General features: G+C 40.9%; 1 protein-coding gene across 2 annotated transcripts in view; it reads left to right on the forward strand.

The window, feature by feature from the left end:
• The first annotated feature begins 3,481 nt into the window (after window positions 1–3,481).
• LOC107100106 (arginine-glutamic acid dipeptide repeats protein-like) overlaps window positions 3,482–16,894 on the forward strand; it is a 16,440-nt gene continuing 3,027 nt past the window's right edge. The window contains exons 1-16 of one of the 2 annotated variants that reach the window (XM_015398474.1): window positions 3,482–3,671; window positions 4,497–4,545; window positions 7,459–7,583; window positions 7,952–8,051; window positions 8,151–8,249; window positions 8,741–8,821; window positions 8,921–9,074; window positions 11,643–11,729; window positions 11,805–11,998; window positions 12,118–12,276; window positions 12,491–12,601; window positions 13,529–14,637; window positions 14,849–15,053; window positions 15,150–15,852; window positions 15,924–16,061; window positions 16,129–16,303. In XM_015398474.1, the coding sequence (XP_015253960.1) occupies window positions 3,646–3,671; window positions 4,497–4,545; window positions 7,459–7,583; window positions 7,952–8,051; window positions 8,151–8,249; window positions 8,741–8,821; window positions 8,921–9,074; window positions 11,643–11,729; window positions 11,805–11,998; window positions 12,118–12,276; window positions 12,491–12,601; window positions 13,529–14,637; window positions 14,849–15,053; window positions 15,150–15,852; window positions 15,924–16,061; window positions 16,129–16,303 (3,515 nt within the window). In that variant the 5' untranslated portion in view covers window positions 3,482–3,645. The remainder of the gene's footprint in view (window positions 3,672–4,496; window positions 4,546–7,458; window positions 7,584–7,951; window positions 8,052–8,150; window positions 8,250–8,740; window positions 8,822–8,920; window positions 9,075–11,642; window positions 11,730–11,804; window positions 11,999–12,117; window positions 12,277–12,490; window positions 12,602–13,528; window positions 14,638–14,848; window positions 15,054–15,149; window positions 15,853–15,923; window positions 16,062–16,128; window positions 16,304–16,894) is intronic. The other variant, XM_015398475.1, reaches the window with a different exon arrangement.

Below are 16,894 nucleotides of genomic sequence, written 5' to 3' on the forward strand. Positions count from 1 at the left end.
CAAGATTGTTTTCCAGTCCATTAGTTGACCATTAATCTTTTGTATGCAATAATTGTCCATATGTCTTTAAGCAGACAGGTCATTCACACTGAGTATTCTGCACTAATTTTATAAAACAGAAAAATTGGTTTAAAGAAAGCAATCACTTAAGGGGTTTATTTAAAGTCTTTAAGGGCTTATTAATTATAGCTTTTCAGTGCTATAATCTTTTTTTCTTTTCCAAATGAAATACAGCACAAAACAAACATGATTTAACACACTGCTGTTTTTCACATATTTTTAGCAAAGCAGCATCTTGTTTCAAAACTGCAGGCAGCTGGATGCATCAGGGAGCGTAAAAGTAGAGATCTCTGCTGAATTGATCCAATGGGATCCTCTGCTGGACAAAGAAAAGGACAACAATGAGGAGAAATGTCCTTGCTTATGGAAATGGTAGCAGTCACTATACAACTCTTAAGCCACAATGTGTGTTAATGTATGGACGGAGCACTATATATATATATATCATCCCGTACCATGTGAGGACTTTGTTAAAAAAAATACAAAAAATACAAAAAACACTCTTACGAAACACAATGGGTGTTTGGGTGTTTCCAGTCAGGCTTATTTTTCCTGTTTGTCAGGACCTGCAGGGTGACAAGGAAGAGAAATTACAGCTGTTATAATAGGAGCATATATTAAAAAAAAACTGCACATGCTGTTAAAGTTAAGATTTGTTAATAACTTTTAGTTGTGCCTTCCGTGAATATAGAATTCTGCGCTGCTCAGATGAAACTAGAATGTAACTATAATATCTAGATGCAAAACACTATTTGAGATGGGCAACTAACAAAATACAGCATTGCTGTTCAACATGATGATAGCAACATCATGCTGTGGCGTTGTTGTTTTGTCTGTTTTTTTGCAAAAGGAAAGAAGTTGGCAGCAGTTTGTGGGGAGAGGTTTACCTTCTAGCAGTAGAACAAGCCTAAATATAAAGCCAGAGCTATGTTGAAATGGTTTGGATAAGCCATCTTTATGTGTCAGAAAAAGTTTAGTCAAAGATTTAACCTAATACAAAGTCTGTGAGAAAGAACCCCCCTGACTGACCTAGTAGAAACCTTTGAGACATGTAAAATATTTCATGCTCTAATTGCAGCAAACTATGGTCCTACAAAGTACTGTCATACAAAAGTGTTGAAAATTGTATTTGGAAAACATTTTCACTCTTCACTGTTGCACCTGTTCAGTGACGCTGTATCTCATGAAATGCAGTTTTTGGTTAAAATTGTGAATGATTGTAAAAAAATAAAATCACTAAGGTGTACTTATTGTTTTGCAAGGTCATGCATGTCAATATCATTACGTAGGAAGGTTGCTGGTTTTAAAGATAACTATTTGTAGATATTTGCCAATTTCAAAGTATCGAAGACAACAAAGACAATTCTGCCGAAAAAAAATTTGGGGAAAAATAAGAAATACAAAAGTAAAAAGCTTCCACATCGATTATTGATTTTGACAGAAGTATTCCTATTTGTCTCGACAATGTTATCCAAAGAAAGCACAAATGCCATTTTTTGCAGGCTATCCTAGTGTCTTATAATTGCAAAACTGTGTTCTAAAGAATCCCTGCTCTGTGAAAAATAATCCATTTGAGCTCTAACCAGGCAAAACATCTGATATATTAAATGGACTGATTCCCTTTCTACTTCTGAAAAAATCCATTAATTGGAGCTAAATATTGTTTTAGTTTATCAAATAAAAAGTGACCCACCCCCCTTTATAGCACTTTACTATGTAGTGTAATGCAATGCCATAAAATTTATTTTCCCAAAATTGACATATAGGGTATGTTAATTTATTATTTGCAATGTTAATTATGGTTAAGTATGCATCATTATCATGATGATGTGATATGTTAATTGTATATGGAGTGTTCTCCCTTCTGCCCTCTTCGCAGCATTCGATGCAGGTGCAGCAGATTCCGAAACAGCTTCTTCCCCACCGCCATCAGACAGCTGAACTGTCGAAAAAACTAAATCATGTCAGACTCTGCATCAAACAGGGGCGGAGCTAGATGGGGGGCCAGGTGTGGCAATGGCCACCCTTAGCCAATCATTGGCCCCCCCTGTGGCCACCCTACCATTTATTTCCTCCTAATACAGATGGTGGCAACAGTAATACTCTCAAGTGGAATATTCTAAACATTTAAATTTTTCATACATTTACAATTACTTGACAACAAAACAATGTGGTTAATTATGCACATCAATATATTATCATTAAAGACAATAAGTACTGAATTCAACCAGAAACAGATTTTGTGTTTTAAGGGGTAAAGAGAAAATGTCTCTGCAAGTCATCTAGGAGTCTTCAGAGAAATCAGTGATAAATAACAATTTTAATAAAAACGTATTAAATAATCAATTTACGTAGATATTAGTACTTGTAAATATCAATCTTATGCAGAATGATTACTGATAAATGTAGGTAAGTAATGACAATGGAAAAGATGTTCACCCAAAACTCAAACCTGAAAGAATGTTATTCACTATACCTTTTATTTAGAAAGCACGGATGTTTGAATATATTTGTCTTTTTGTTAGCAAAGCCTGTGGGAAAGTATAGTTTTTCTTTATTTACAAAATATGGATGTTTTGCTCGTTAATTTTCCTGTTGGAACAGTGTAGATTGACCATGAAGTTTTGGTGTCTATCTACTTTCAGCCACCCCACAGTGCACATTTGTTATTGCCTGGCCACCCTTATAAAAAATTTCTGGCTACGCCTCTGGCATCCAGCTGACAACACCAAACCAAAACACTGCAAAATTGCACCATATATATTTAATGCTCCGAACTTCCACATCCTTGAGCTTTTTTGCACGTTTTTTTTTTCTTCCACACTGTTTACATTTGATCACTGTTGCACTTTAAGAAATGGAAATGTCATGAGAGCTGTACAAAACAAAATATCGTTATGTACACACTGTGTGTTTACAAAATGACGTGTATGAGGTAAATGCATTTTTTAAATAAAACTTTTTTATTTCAAAGAGCTGTAGAAGGGACCAGTAGGCTACTATTAGAATATTGTATTCCCCCTGTTCCATTTTTGGTCATGGAAAAAAAAGGTATTTTTCAATTTTTTTATTATTGTTTTCCTTACTCTTTTATATTTGAAAAAAAAAAGACAAAGTATTATATCATTAGATGAGTTAAATAAAATGTTTAGCTAGCATAAGTTATTCTATTAGGAGCAAGGGCCTAATGGGGACTGTGTTACATAACAGTGTTAAAAACTGCAAGCAGCAGCCCCGCAGAGTATGATAAACCGTTCAGATTAATGGCTGACTGCGCAGCAACAGCAGCAGGAAAGTGGCGATGAAGCCCAGCATGTCTGCGGCACATGCTCAGTTCTGAACATCCAGATAAGATGTGAACGCTCTGTGGCTGCTGAGGTCACTACACTGAAAAAAAAAAAATAGAGCGAGCCTCTACACTACACCGCCTCCATTTTGAATAGCCATGTAATAGGGATCGCACAGTTGGTGCGCGTGTATACATGTATGTGTGTGTGTGTTTGTGTGTGTGTGTGCGCGCGCGCGCGTCTCGCCCACAGTGCTGCGTAGTGTCAACAAGCCACAACCAACCAAACATCCGTCGACATGGACGACCTGTTCAGTCCCCGCAGGTAACTTCGTTAACTTGTCATCTGCGTTGCGTTTAAAAATCTGTGCGTGTTAAACGCGCATTCCCTTGTCCGGCGGCGTTACTTCGAGGGCCGTCGGTGTTTAATAGCCTGGGTGTCAGTGGTCACGAAGTTCGTGTGTGGCTAACAAGCTAGATGTTACCTCGTTAGCAGCTAGCGGCTCCCGCTGGGAAAACGCCTCTCTCTCTGTTCACTTTAATGTGACCAACACTTATTTCCCCGTGCGTGCTTTGAATTATTCTGTCATAAAAAAAAAAAAAAACACTTATTAAAACATTTTATGCACCCGCTGTTTGATTCACCTTGAGGTTAAGCGGGTATCTTAGCGGGTTGTTGCTAATGTACATTAACGTCTTATGTGTGCTAACCTTTACGTGTATTACTGATTGTACATATTAGCTGTTGTTTTGTTATTTGACAGGTACACGCAGACTGCCAACCTGTTAAGATCTGCGGAACGGCACAGGCTGTTCTCGTAATGGTGACCGTAAAAATTAGCAGCTTAAGCGTGATTGATTGACAGTGTTTTGCAGCCGCTGTGGAGTCGGATTTCATTCATGTAATAGAAGAAACTGTGAACTGAGATTGGATCACAGAGGAGGAGGGGCGGGATGATGATCTGTTGCTGAAATCAGTGCAGGGGAAGGGAGGGAAGCCTCAGATGATACAGGAGGCGTAGGTTACTCTGTCTGACTGCATACTGTATATGCGTCTGTACTGTAAATAGATGAGATAACCATTAAAGAAAGTCTTATGTACTCTGAAACGCTTTTATACATTTTATTTGTTTCTTTCTTTTTATTTCAGGAGCTTGAACAGCACACAGGGTGAAATAAGAGTGGGACCAAGTCATCAGGTAAATATAACTCCCAATTTAGATGCTCTTTATAATTACTTAAATTGCAGTAGTAGTGACACTCTTTTCTAATTTCAGATCCATGTATATGAATATCAGATTGTCATTGTGATGAGAGTTTTTTTGAACAATATGCTCACAATATCTAACCAGACTAAATGTGAGATTAAATGTGTAATTTAGTCCAGCCCCTATGAATGAGACATCGGAAGATTGTTGTTGAGAACAACCTGTTGTTTTTCAAACCATGTCTGTGCCTATTGGCCAGCGCTCTGACCAATAAGTGCACTGACTGTGACATAGGAAGCGAGACAGAAAGCTGGTGGGGGTGCAAACAAAAAGCCTGCTGGTAAAACGGCGAATTTGTCCTTCTTAAAAATGAATGGGCGTAGAGCCTCTTCCTGCTCACGTTTCAACGAAAACCCCAAGTTTAATCCTTCCAAAACTGATTCCAAAGCTGAGTCAAAAATCGCCATCAGAGCCAGCGGTCCTTAACACACAACTATGCCGAGAGAGGGCCGCTACAGACAGGCTGCGGTCAGCCCTGGCTGCCGTTAGCCTCAGAGGTCTGCTGGTTGCCGCGGTCCTCTTAACTTGGAAATTGTTTTTTATTTACACATTAAATAGGTAAATGGACCATATAGTGACGCTTTACAGTATAATATTCTCACCTCAAATGATCTTAAAACATACTTTTATTGAACAACGCAATAGAAAAGAGGACTTTTAACTTTTAATGGAGTGCTCCATTGAAATCTACTACTGGCATAGTGCATGCTACTGTTCAATAGTTGTTGCCATCTTCCTTGTTGTGCTTTCTCCAGCGTCGCACAGCTTTGTCGTCACGCCCTCAAAATCCAGACATTCAGAACTCATTTCTGTGTTGTGATTGGCCCACCAGTTCTAGGGCCTGGGGCATTGATCGAGGCTAGACCAAACTCGCAGGCAAAAATGATTTTGGCCGCTGGCAAGTGGGGCTAGTTTACTAGGCTACAAAATATCCCTGAAAAAAAAGCACTTTCTATTTTTTTTTATTATTTTTGCAATTTTGTTGAATGCTTTTATGACGTTAAAAGGGAACCCTTGATTAAAAACTGGTTCCTTCTACATTGCTGGCAACACAGACTTGGAGGTTTTCACAAAAAAATTCAGTCACTATCTGAAAGAGAGACAAAGCAAGCCCAAGTTTAGGGTGCAGGTGAAGCAGAGCAGTGCTTGTTTATTTCAGTATGCACTATGCATTTATGTTTCTGTCTTATCATGTGTTTTTATTCATTATTCAATAATAAAATGCATAGAAAGGATGTTATTCAAATAAGCCCTTAAAAGTGCAGTTTTTTTTCGAAGAGAATATAAAATATCTACGTTCATAGCCTATAATTGCACAAATCAGTGAAATAATTGGTGACATTTGTATAACACAGACTGTGAGCAAAGCTGGTTTCTGCTGAAGCTTCTATTGTTTTCTTTGGATAAAATAAACATTATTGGCTTTTAGAACTGATCTTTTATAATGATTATACTTAATTCTGCCCAGCTGCATGCTACCTTGGCTTTATCAATTGTCTTCTTCCCAGAAAAGTATTGCAAACCGACGTCTGGTGTTGCAGTATTCCTGAAACCAAGCAGCAGTGCGCATTATTATTAGATTAACATTGTTTTTGCACAACCTGGGGTCTACCTGAACAGTTAATGAATGATGGTATAATGAATTTCCCCAGACTTCCATCTCTGCGTCACTTCTGGTCGACTTTTTATTATACAATTTTAGCAAAGAAATACAACCAATATGGATCACATTTTCTTATATGGAACACATTACATCTTAAATCCCAATGGAATTTAGAATACTTCCCAGGTTTTCAATATTAAAATATATACACAAATCATATCCTACCAATCGCTAGACAAAGCTGAACTAAAGGACAGCACAGAGGCACTCATCATGGCTGCACAGGAGCAGGCCCTGAGCACCAGAGCAATAGATGCCCAGATCTTCCACACCAGACAAGACCCCAGGTGCAGACTTTGCAAGGAGGCCCCTGAGGCCCCAGGGTGTAAGATGCTGGCAGGGAAAGCTTACATGGAGCGCCATAACCAAGTGGCTGGAATAGTGTACAGGAACATCTGTGCAGAGTATGGGCTGGAAACCCCAAGGTCAAAGTAGGAAACACCTGCAAAGATGGTAGAGAATGACCAAGATCCTGTGGGACTTCCAGATACAGACGGACCGAATGGTAATGGCAAACCAACCGGACATTCTGGTGTTGGACAAAAAGTAGAAGAAAGCCTTTGTGGTTGACATAGCAATACCAAGTGACTGCACATCAGGAAAAAAAAGAACATGAAAAACTTGATAAATACCAGGGGCCCAGAGAAGAGCTGGAGAAAACCTGGAAGGTAAAGGCATCAGTGGTGACCGTGGTCATTGGGGCACTCAGGGCAGTGACCCCCAAACTTGTAGAGTGGTTACAGCAGATCCCTGGAAAAACATCAGACATCTTGGTCCAGAAGATTGCAGTTCTAGGAACAGGAAAGGTACTGCGGAGAACCCTCAAGCTTCCAGGCCTCTGGTAGAGGACCAGAGCTTGGGGGGAAAAGGGGAAAGACTGCCTGCGATGGGTGAGGAAGAATATTTGAGTATCAGTGCTCAAGTATTGTTACAGATTTTAAACTTGATTTGGGTCCAGACATCGGCTTACTCTTTCTGTCTCACGTTGTAGCTCTGTTTATAAATGTAGAGCCGTTGTCCTGTTAAAGGGGAACATCTCTCCACGTTTGAAGCTTCTTTCTTGCCCTAACTGGTTAGGGCAAGAAAGAAGCCTAAGATTGTCTTCTGTTTCGCTCGATCTATTTCCCCTTATCTGCATCTTCACAATATAATACTTTGTTGTTTATCTGTTTTTCCTGCAGGCAAAGCTCCCAGAGCTACAGCAGCGGCCTTCATCTGGTGCACAGACCCAGACAGAGAATGAGGAGCTCATGTGGACACCTGGAGTTAATGACTGTGACCTTCTTATGTACCTTAGAGCAGCCAGGTCAGTCTCTGTCTTGGAGGCAGACATTTATTTGCTTTTTAATAAATGTCATTTTGGTAACTTGAATATTTTTTCTAGACCACAGTAAGTTTTAAACTGAATTAGTAAGCCATAATCATATGTAATGATTTTGACCTTTTAGATTTTTTAAGGTAATGTGTTACTCAGTCCTTTTTCTTTGCTTTTACTTTATTTACCTTACTATATTTATATATTTAGCTGATCTAAGCAGCTATGCAAATGGTTGTAAATTGAGTAAGATTAAGGCTATTCTGTGCTTTTTAAAATATTTTTTCATGATAGTATCTAAATGCAACATTACTATTACTCTATTGCTATTATGAGTAATGTAATTGTGATTGTTTTAGGAGCATGGCAGCATTTGCAGGGATGTGTGATGGTGGATCCACAGAGGATGGATGTCTGGCAGCTTCCCGTGATGACACCACACTTAACGCTCTCAACATGGTGCGCAGCAAAACCTGAACTATGTAATCTTGAAGAAATAACATAATTTCAGCGCTATTATTCAAAACAAGTTGATATTTTTTACCCATTTCATTTTAGCTTCATGCAAGCCATTACGACGCAGCCAAAGCTCTGCAGCGTCTGGTCAAGAGGCCACTACCAAAACTGATTGAAAAATGTTGGTCAGAAGATGACGTGGTGAGAAAACTCTTCCAAACGGATCAGTTCTACAGTTGTCCTTTAGAATTTATTTTGTACTTTCTTTAGCAGTGGGAACAAGTAATTTGATATATGTTTTAAAAATAATGAATATGTTGAGCATCATTATATTAACTTTAGCTATTAAATTGTGAGCTCTGCTGGAGATGTGCTCAACAAAACAATTCTGAATGCTGCAAATCAGCTAAGAAAATTCCTTTAAGTGACTATTAATGAGCTTAAGACCTTGATTTTTCAGACGACTGCTAGACAAAAATTGAATAAAGTTACAGGAATAAGATCAGTTTCATTAGACATTGAAAAGTTGATATCAACACAGGCAATAGAGAAAGATATAGGTCCTGTTATGGATCATTGCAATAATTATTATAATTTTGAATTTGATTTCAGTTCAGGTTATATAGCAAGTAGAGACTGTAGTGTTTATTTATAGAACTGCTTCCTCTGATTTGTTCATGTTGATCTTACAGAAACGCTTCATCAAAGGTCTAAGGCAATATGGAAAGAATTTTTTTCGCATCCGGAAAGACTTTCTGCCCAGCAAAAAGACTGTAAGCAACTGTTGTTTTATTTAATTTGTTAGATATTTTCTCTTTAATTATTGATATGGAATTAACAGACACGATTAAATAAATCTGTGTTGTCATCAGGGAGAACTGATCACATTTTATTACCACTGGAAGAAAACCCCAGAGGCTGCTGGAACCAGAGCTTATCGTCAGCAACGTCGGCAGCCGTCCTCTCGCAAAGCAAAGACTCGATCCACAGCAGCTACTGTCAGCCCTCCATCTCGAAATTATTCAGGTCAGGGTTATATACATATATACAGTTGGGATGTCCTGATCCAATATTGATATCAGATATTGCTTCCATGTCGGCCTGCATCAAAAATGTAAAATAATGACCATGCTGGTATGAACACCCTGCTTCTGTTTAAAGTTAATCTGTGGTTAATAACACATGGGTTAATTGTTCTCCTAACGATTTTTCTTTTATTAATCATCCCACACTAAAAAATAAGTAATGAAAGTATGTTGATTCGTACTAATATCATATCTGGTCAACATCGGTATCGTATCAGAAATTAAAAACAATTATAAACTATTGGGACACCCTTGGTAGGTATTGTTCAAAACTCTATTGTGGTGGTAGTATCATGCTAACTAACACAATGGCCGTTTCTCAATATGTGTACTTGTGCGTTCTCACGTGCTCATGAAACGTCATCAGCCTCAGCCCTAGTACTGTTCCAATTCAGAAGAACACAAGACCGAGAGCGGAAAAAATCCCCAGATGTTGTTCTCGCCCCTGACAACTGACAGTTGTCCCAGCATGCACCACAGCAGCAGCTTCTAATGGAGTGGTCACACAGCTCAGGTTATTTGGTTAAAAATTCACTTATCTGCTGTTGATGTTCTACAAAAGCATTTTTTTAAGATCATTTGAGGCAAGCACATTAAACTTTTAAGCTTCACTATAAGGCCTATTTACTGATTTAGTGCGTAATTTAAAAAAAAAGTTCAAATGTTGAGAGGGCCGTGGCAACCAGTGGACCTCCGAGTCTAACTGCAGCCAAGGCTAAAGTTAGCCCATCTGCAGCAGCTCTCCTGGGCATAGCCGTTTTTGATGAACCACTGGTTCTGGTTTGCTTTATTTGGAAAAACATTCATTTGATTTTTGTTTACCTGACTGTATTAATCATTATCCCACCACTAAATGAAAAAAGTTACAATTTATTATTATCTAGAGACTATTAATAACAGGAAGTGAAATGCAGCTCCAGACGCTTTGAATGTGGTGATGTCACAAGTACACTACTGTTCCAAATTACCCAGAGTTTTCTGCATTTTCCCGTTCTCCCAGAGTCCATACTTTCCTGTGTTCCTGTCAAGAACGTACTTTGTGAACGTACTCATTAGTTTTGTGACTCTGTTTCAATGATGTGGATAGTTGGTAATGTAACTCTGTATTTAAACTAATCTAGCATTCAATGCTGGTAGAGACTAGTAGCGCTTCCAGACCAGTAGTTAAATGGGTGCTGTTTAGGTGAGAAGTGTTCATATTTACATACAGAACAGCGTAACGAGCATAATGAGCATAATGTGTGTTTTTTATGTGTTGTTCATCCTCATCTCCATAAATGAATATAAAAAATTCCGGATCGGACTCTGGATCGGTTCGTTTTTCTGTTCTAACCTGCCTCCTCTCTGGCAGGGTTCTCGAGAGCGAATTTTAGTGGAGCGGTTCTCTACTCTCAAATGTGTTTCCCTACACTGAAATTCAGGCTCATTTTTATAAGCGTATCAGCCCTTTTACAGACATCTGTGCTCCCTCCCCAGGGTTCTGTCCAGTGATTCGAGCGCAAGCGCTGGTTACACTGAAAGTTGTCAAAATCCCATTGATATTAGACAGATACACTAAATTTTACTGAACATAACAGCCACAGAAACAGTGTTTTTAAACACAATTAGCTCCTTATTTGCACATATATATGTTAGAAAGGTGGACCGCACACCCTTCATGTCATTGACATACCCTGAGCGCCTGCAGACAGGAGGACACACGTGCCTCTGACTCACCAGCAGGCAGAGAGTCAGCTTTAATAGCAGGAGAGAAGTTGGCAGGTTAGCAAGGATTCTCACAAAGCCGGTGTGTAAAGCAGAACCAACAGAGGGTCGGAGTGTTTTTTTTTCTTTTACCCAATAAACCACAGCATTGCTGCGCCAGTTTGTAGTCACTTTTTGTCCATGTTGAAACATCACCTCCGACATGGAGAAAAGAAAAAAAACAGTTAGCTTTATTAGCAACAAGACAAAACAACAAGGACCAAAAAGGTGTAATGTAGAATAAGAAAAAAACAACCCCGCCCTACACAATGTGCAAACCTCATGTTTTATTGCTTCTCTTCAAAATACCTGTTAGGCTATGCTTAAAAAGGAACTGCAACATCCTCTGGTGGACAGCAGTAACATTAGAAGACTAAAAGAAAATACATCTAACCAGAAGCTATCAAATAATCAGATGGGACTCATTTTAATCTAATAAATCATTAATCAGAATTGAATCAGAGTGGATTATTTGTGTAAATCTCTTGTCTGAGCGTGTTCAGAGAAGGGAAAAATCCCCGTAACTTCATATTTGTTAGACAAATGAAAGTTGCTTTTTGTATTGGCATCCTACCCTGGATAAAGAGTAGTTCATATGTTTTTTATTATATAAAGCCCTATGTTTTTCAGTCTATAAGGGATGTATTTTGTAATCTTACTAATTCTTTAGCTGATGCTGTCTTTTATGTAGACATATACACATCTGATCAATTTTTTTTCAAGTTAGTCACTTGCTCTGTTTTGTTGTTTTGTTTATCCGCTGTAGTTGAAGCCAGCTCTGCCAGTGAAGATGATGTCGACAGCGAAGACAGCGAACAGGAAGCAAAGAGCTGCAGTCACTGTGGAACAACCAGTAGGTTTTATTACAGAGTGAAGAGCTTTAAGCAGCGCCTGAAACCTGCCTCTAAAGCCATTGTTTATTTAACAGCTTCCAAGGATTGGCACCAGGTCGGGAGAGACAACTCTCTGCTCTGCACGACTTGCCGCGTGTACGAAAACAAACATGGTTGCCTGCCACCTGCCTCTAAATCTGCAAGCGCTTCATTTATGTTCAAACCTGTCAAAGCGGAAGAAGAGGTGAACAACAAGCATGGAATGAGGACTCGGCAGAGCAGAGCACCTGTAAGCTTTCATCTTCATGTTAACTCGCAAATGCAACAAAAGACAAGTTAGATTAAAGATTGATTATTTGAGTACAATAGTTTTTTGTAAACAATTATGATGTTGGCTGCATTTTAAAGCAGATGTCATCATTAAGAAGTGGCCTCAGGAGGTTCACAGGCTCACCAAGCACAGAGGATTCACAGCACAGTAACCACAATTTCCCAACTGGAGGAATCTCAATTTCATTAAGATCCTCTGCAGATCATAAAAATGACTCCACAAAGAAAGGGAACAAGGTAAGCAGCATATAACCAAAAATCAAATAACCCCATATGGCATCATTTAAACATGTAAATATAGGAATATTTATGTGCTCTTTTGTCAAAATGTTATAGATCCAGGTCATTTAGACACTTTATTTGTTTGAGAAGGGACATTTTAGTCATAGTAATTTGCTCACAGGCTCTTTAATAGGACTAGTTTAATCCTGTAATTTTGCTTTTTCTATAGAAGATAAAAGAGGAGGTAACGGTGCCAAAGACTGCAAAACGCGTGCGGGAAATTCCTGCTGTAGAGCCTGATGAACCTGAAAAGATGACACCTAAAAGGCCAAAGATTCAGGTAAAAGACAGGCGCAAGTAAACCTACCAGATGTGAGACCACATGTCATTAAGGCTTACAAGGATTTCCTGCTAAAACACTGTGTTTTAGCAGGAAATCCAGGGATTCGAAATCTAAGGGTTCAAAACCGGATATAAAATTTTCCAACCACAGATCCCTTTGTTCTTTGACTTTTACTTCCATTGTTTTTATAATAACAGCTCTCTAACACTCTCTGCTTAGTGTGGTAGTTTCCTTTAAGAAATATTCCCCGCTCATGGAGTTATCATGAAGCTTTCTAAAAGGCTTTCATACTGATTAATTGTAGATGGTGCATGCCAGACTTTGATTTATACGCATCAGTGACCTCAGACCTTCTTCTGTTAAGAACTGCTCTGTTCTTATACCTTTACAGGAGCTTTAAGTAATTCCACCAATAGGGGCGCTGTTGAGCACTGTCTGTATACTAATGCATACTACATTATAATACAACTTTCTATCAAGCTTGATATAATGACACAAGATTATATGTAATATGTTTACACTAATTATTGATAATTTCAATAATAATGATAATATGAGAGTTTCTTCATGTTAAATTCAAACCGACTGTCACTGGTGAAATAACCTTCTACCCTCTTTATTGCATTGTTATATTTATATTTGGTTTAGACAATCAATGATAGATCTATTGTTTCCCTTTTTCTCATCACTTTGATTTACAATAAAAGAGAGAAAAAAAGGAATTTGCTGTCGGTTTAAAGACTGAAGGTAACTATACAGAAAACATTGAAGCAGAGACAACCAGTGGGTCACGATGCTGACTCCAGTGAAAAGTCAGAAAATCTAAGCACCAGTTATCTGTTTCATTTTAACCTTACATGGACTCTTTGTTTTGAAGTTTTGTTCTGACAGTTCAAAATAAACCAGGTTTGTTTGTTCTTTAAGGATCCACAAGGCGGCTCACGTTCAGAAGGTGAGGCAGAGGAAGAAAGCTCCTCAGAGAGTCGCAGCGCTCACGATGATGGCAGTGACACCAAAGACATCGATCAGGACAACCGCAGTTCCTCTCCAAGCATACCTAGTCCTCAGCAGGGCAATGAGAGCGACTCAGACTCTTCTGCCCAGCCCAACGGGGCTCCACCAGAGGCTTGCGCTTCAGCCACTGTGCCATCTGACTCATCGGTATCTCAAGGTCTCTCCTCTCAGGACCCTCCCATCGCCAATCAACCTTCACAAAGCATTGCCTCAGCTGATCCGGCCCAGAGCCCTGGTCTATCTTCTCCAGACTCCACACAGTCTGCTGCTGCTCAGTCCCCAGCCACAGGCAGCTCAGGAAGCCGGTCACAGCTGGTCCCAGGTCCACGGCCGACACCAGCAGCACTCAGTCAGGACCCTCCTCTTGCTTCTACGTTGCACTTTTCACCGTCTCTCAACTCCTCACAGCCCCTGCAGCCAAACAGCTCACCACCGCAGACCCCTCCCCGTTCTGTGCCCTTTTTTAGGGATACTCAGCTCCCACACCCACCACTCACTGGCGCCCAAGTAAAGCCCCCTCCCACAACCCCAATTCCACCATCCCACAAACAGTTGCCACACCCGTCTGCAGCACCTTTCCCTCAGATGCCTGCTAATCTTCCCCCTCCTCCTGCTCTGAAGCCCCTCAACACTCTCCCCAACCAGCATCCTCCAGGGGCCCCTCCTCCTCCTTTGCAGCTCATGTCGCATCCTTTGCCTTCACATTCAGCTCCATCCCAACCACCGATGTCTTCTCAGAACCACCCTGGGAAAAGCATGACCTCTCCCCTCACAGCACCTCCAGTTTCCCTCCCTCTCACATCATCTGCTGCCGGCCCCGTTCCGAACCTGCAGCCATCCATCCCACATCTTCCTCCCAGACCCTCACCAAGCTCTGCTACAGGGGCATCACAAATACAGATTAAAGAAGAGCCGCTGGATGAGGTGGAGGAGCCCGAGAGCCCGCCGTCTCCTCCCAGGAGCCCCTCCCCAGAGCCTTCTGTCGTCAACATGGCAAGCCATGCCAGTCAGTCCGCAAGGTATGATCAAAGTTCTCCCATCAAGCAAGAGAAATAGTGCAGATTTTTTTTTTCAAACATTTCACATTATATTCCTCCAAATATATAAATACCTGCTGCTATAGCATCTTAAAATGTAAAAAAAAGTTAGGGTTTTGCAGGTGTTTGTTTTGTTTTACGTAAGAACATGTTGATGTCTTTTGCTGATTAAATCCTTTATCATCTCTTTTAGGTTCATAAAACATTTGGATCGTGGCTACAACTCTTGTGCAAGAACAGACCTCTTCTTTACTCCGCTATCGACCTCCAAGCTGGCCAAGAAAAGAGAGGAGGCTGTAGAAAGGTTGAGGAGAGAGGCTGAGCTCAGCGCTCGGCAGGAACGTGAAAGAGAGAAGGACAGGGAGCGGGAGAGGGAGAGAGAAGCAGATAGAAACTCTGTAAGCAAAAAAAAACAACTCCTTTTAATCTGTTTCTTATAAAATACTTTCTCTTCAACATCATACATTTCTCTGACTCCCCTTTTTTGTCTTCAGAGGGCATCCAGCTCTTCCCACGACAGTCGCATGAGTGAGGTGCAGATGACTGCTCAGGTTCACGGCCGGCCCTCCTTTGAGCAGCCCCCCACTACCGTAGCGGCCGTGCCCCCTTACATCGGCCCAGACACACCAGCCATGCGAAGCCTTAATGACTATGCTCGACCACACGTCATGTCCCCCTCAAACCGCAACCATCCTTTCTACGTGTCCCTGAGCCCGGGAGACCCCCTGCTGGCCTACCACATGCCTGGCCTATACAGCACGGATCCGGGCCTTAGAGAGCGGGAGCTAAGAAACTTCAGGGAGCGAGAGCTACGTGAGAGAATGAAGCCTGGCTTTGAGGTCAAACCCCCAGACCTGGAAACTCTACACCCGTCAGCCAACCACCTGGAGCACTTTGCTAGACACGGTGCGCTGGCTCTTCCCCACATACCCGGGCCCTCCCACCCTTTTGCACCCTTCCATTCCGGGCTGAATCCCTTGGAGCGTGAGAGGTTGGCGCTAGCAGGCCCTCAGATGCGCCCTGAGCTGAGTTACGCTGAGAGGCTGACTGCAGAGCGGCTTCATGCTGAGAGGATGGCTTCTGTGGCGACTGATCCAGCTGCCCGGCTGCAGATGCTCAACGTGACTCCTCATCACCACCAACACTCTCACATTCACTCCCACCTGCACCTCCACCAGCAGGACCCCCTTGGTCAAGGTGAGGTTGAGTGGTTAGCTCCTAAGTTCTCTGAAGGTTTGAAACTTATTTCAAATCTGATACTTTTTCAGGTTCCAGTCCTCATCCTCTGGTGGACCCGCTGGCAACAGGACCACGTTTGGCTCGATTTCCTTTCCCTGGCCCGATGCCCAATCCATTGCTCGCTGATCTCCCTCACGATCATGAGATGCTGCGCCACCCACTGTTTGGTTGGTATTCTTAACCCCTACTGCAACCTTTGTTGTGCTGGTTTAAACTGGATTTTTTTTTTTATAGGAGCTGCATATCCGCGAGAGCTTCAGGGTCCTATTCCTCACATGTCTGCCTCACATCAGCTCCAGGCCATGCATGCACAGTCTGCAGAGCTGCAGAGGATGGCAATGGAGCAGCAGTGGCTTCAAGGGCATCACATACATGGAGGCCCTCTGCCAAGTCAGGAAGATTATTACAGGTGAGAATACTTAAACTGATTTTACCCCTTAAAAATATGTATATTTTAAAAGATTTAGTTAACCGGTACATCTTTAATAAGAATAAAGTAGTTGCACATTTTCAGTTCTTGCTACTTTTAGATTTGCTCTTGGTCCAACACACCTGAATCAAGCGGTGGCAGTGGAGTCAGCATAATTGTCTAATTACTTAATTCAGGTGTATTGGACTGAGGGCACATCTAAAGGTTGCAAGTTACCTCCCCTCAGGAACTGGAACTGAGTTGTTAATTGAACTAGTTTTATTTAAAAAAGTGGAACTGAAGTGTTAAATGTAGATCCATTAATTTTTGTTTATTTTTATTTTTTATAAACGAGACTCAGATTCTGAGAAATTTGAATATTACATAAAACCAGAAAAGAAGGAAAAATGTAATACAGGAGTCTTATAGTCCTGTTATGATCCAGGAAGTCATGGAGAGGACTGCTGGCTGAACAGTCACTGACACCCTTTGCATGGTGATTAAAGGAATAGTACACCCAAAACATGATTAGCCTTCATTTTCTACTCACCCCCATGCTGAACAACACTCTGGAGTACTTTTTTGATATCT

The sequence above is a fragment of the Cyprinodon variegatus genome, unplaced genomic scaffold, assembly GCF_000732505.1.
Source record: "Cyprinodon variegatus isolate N-32 unplaced genomic scaffold, C_variegatus-1.0 Scaffold936, whole genome shotgun sequence".
Taxonomy (NCBI): Eukaryota; Metazoa; Chordata; class Actinopteri; order Cyprinodontiformes; family Cyprinodontidae; genus Cyprinodon; species Cyprinodon variegatus.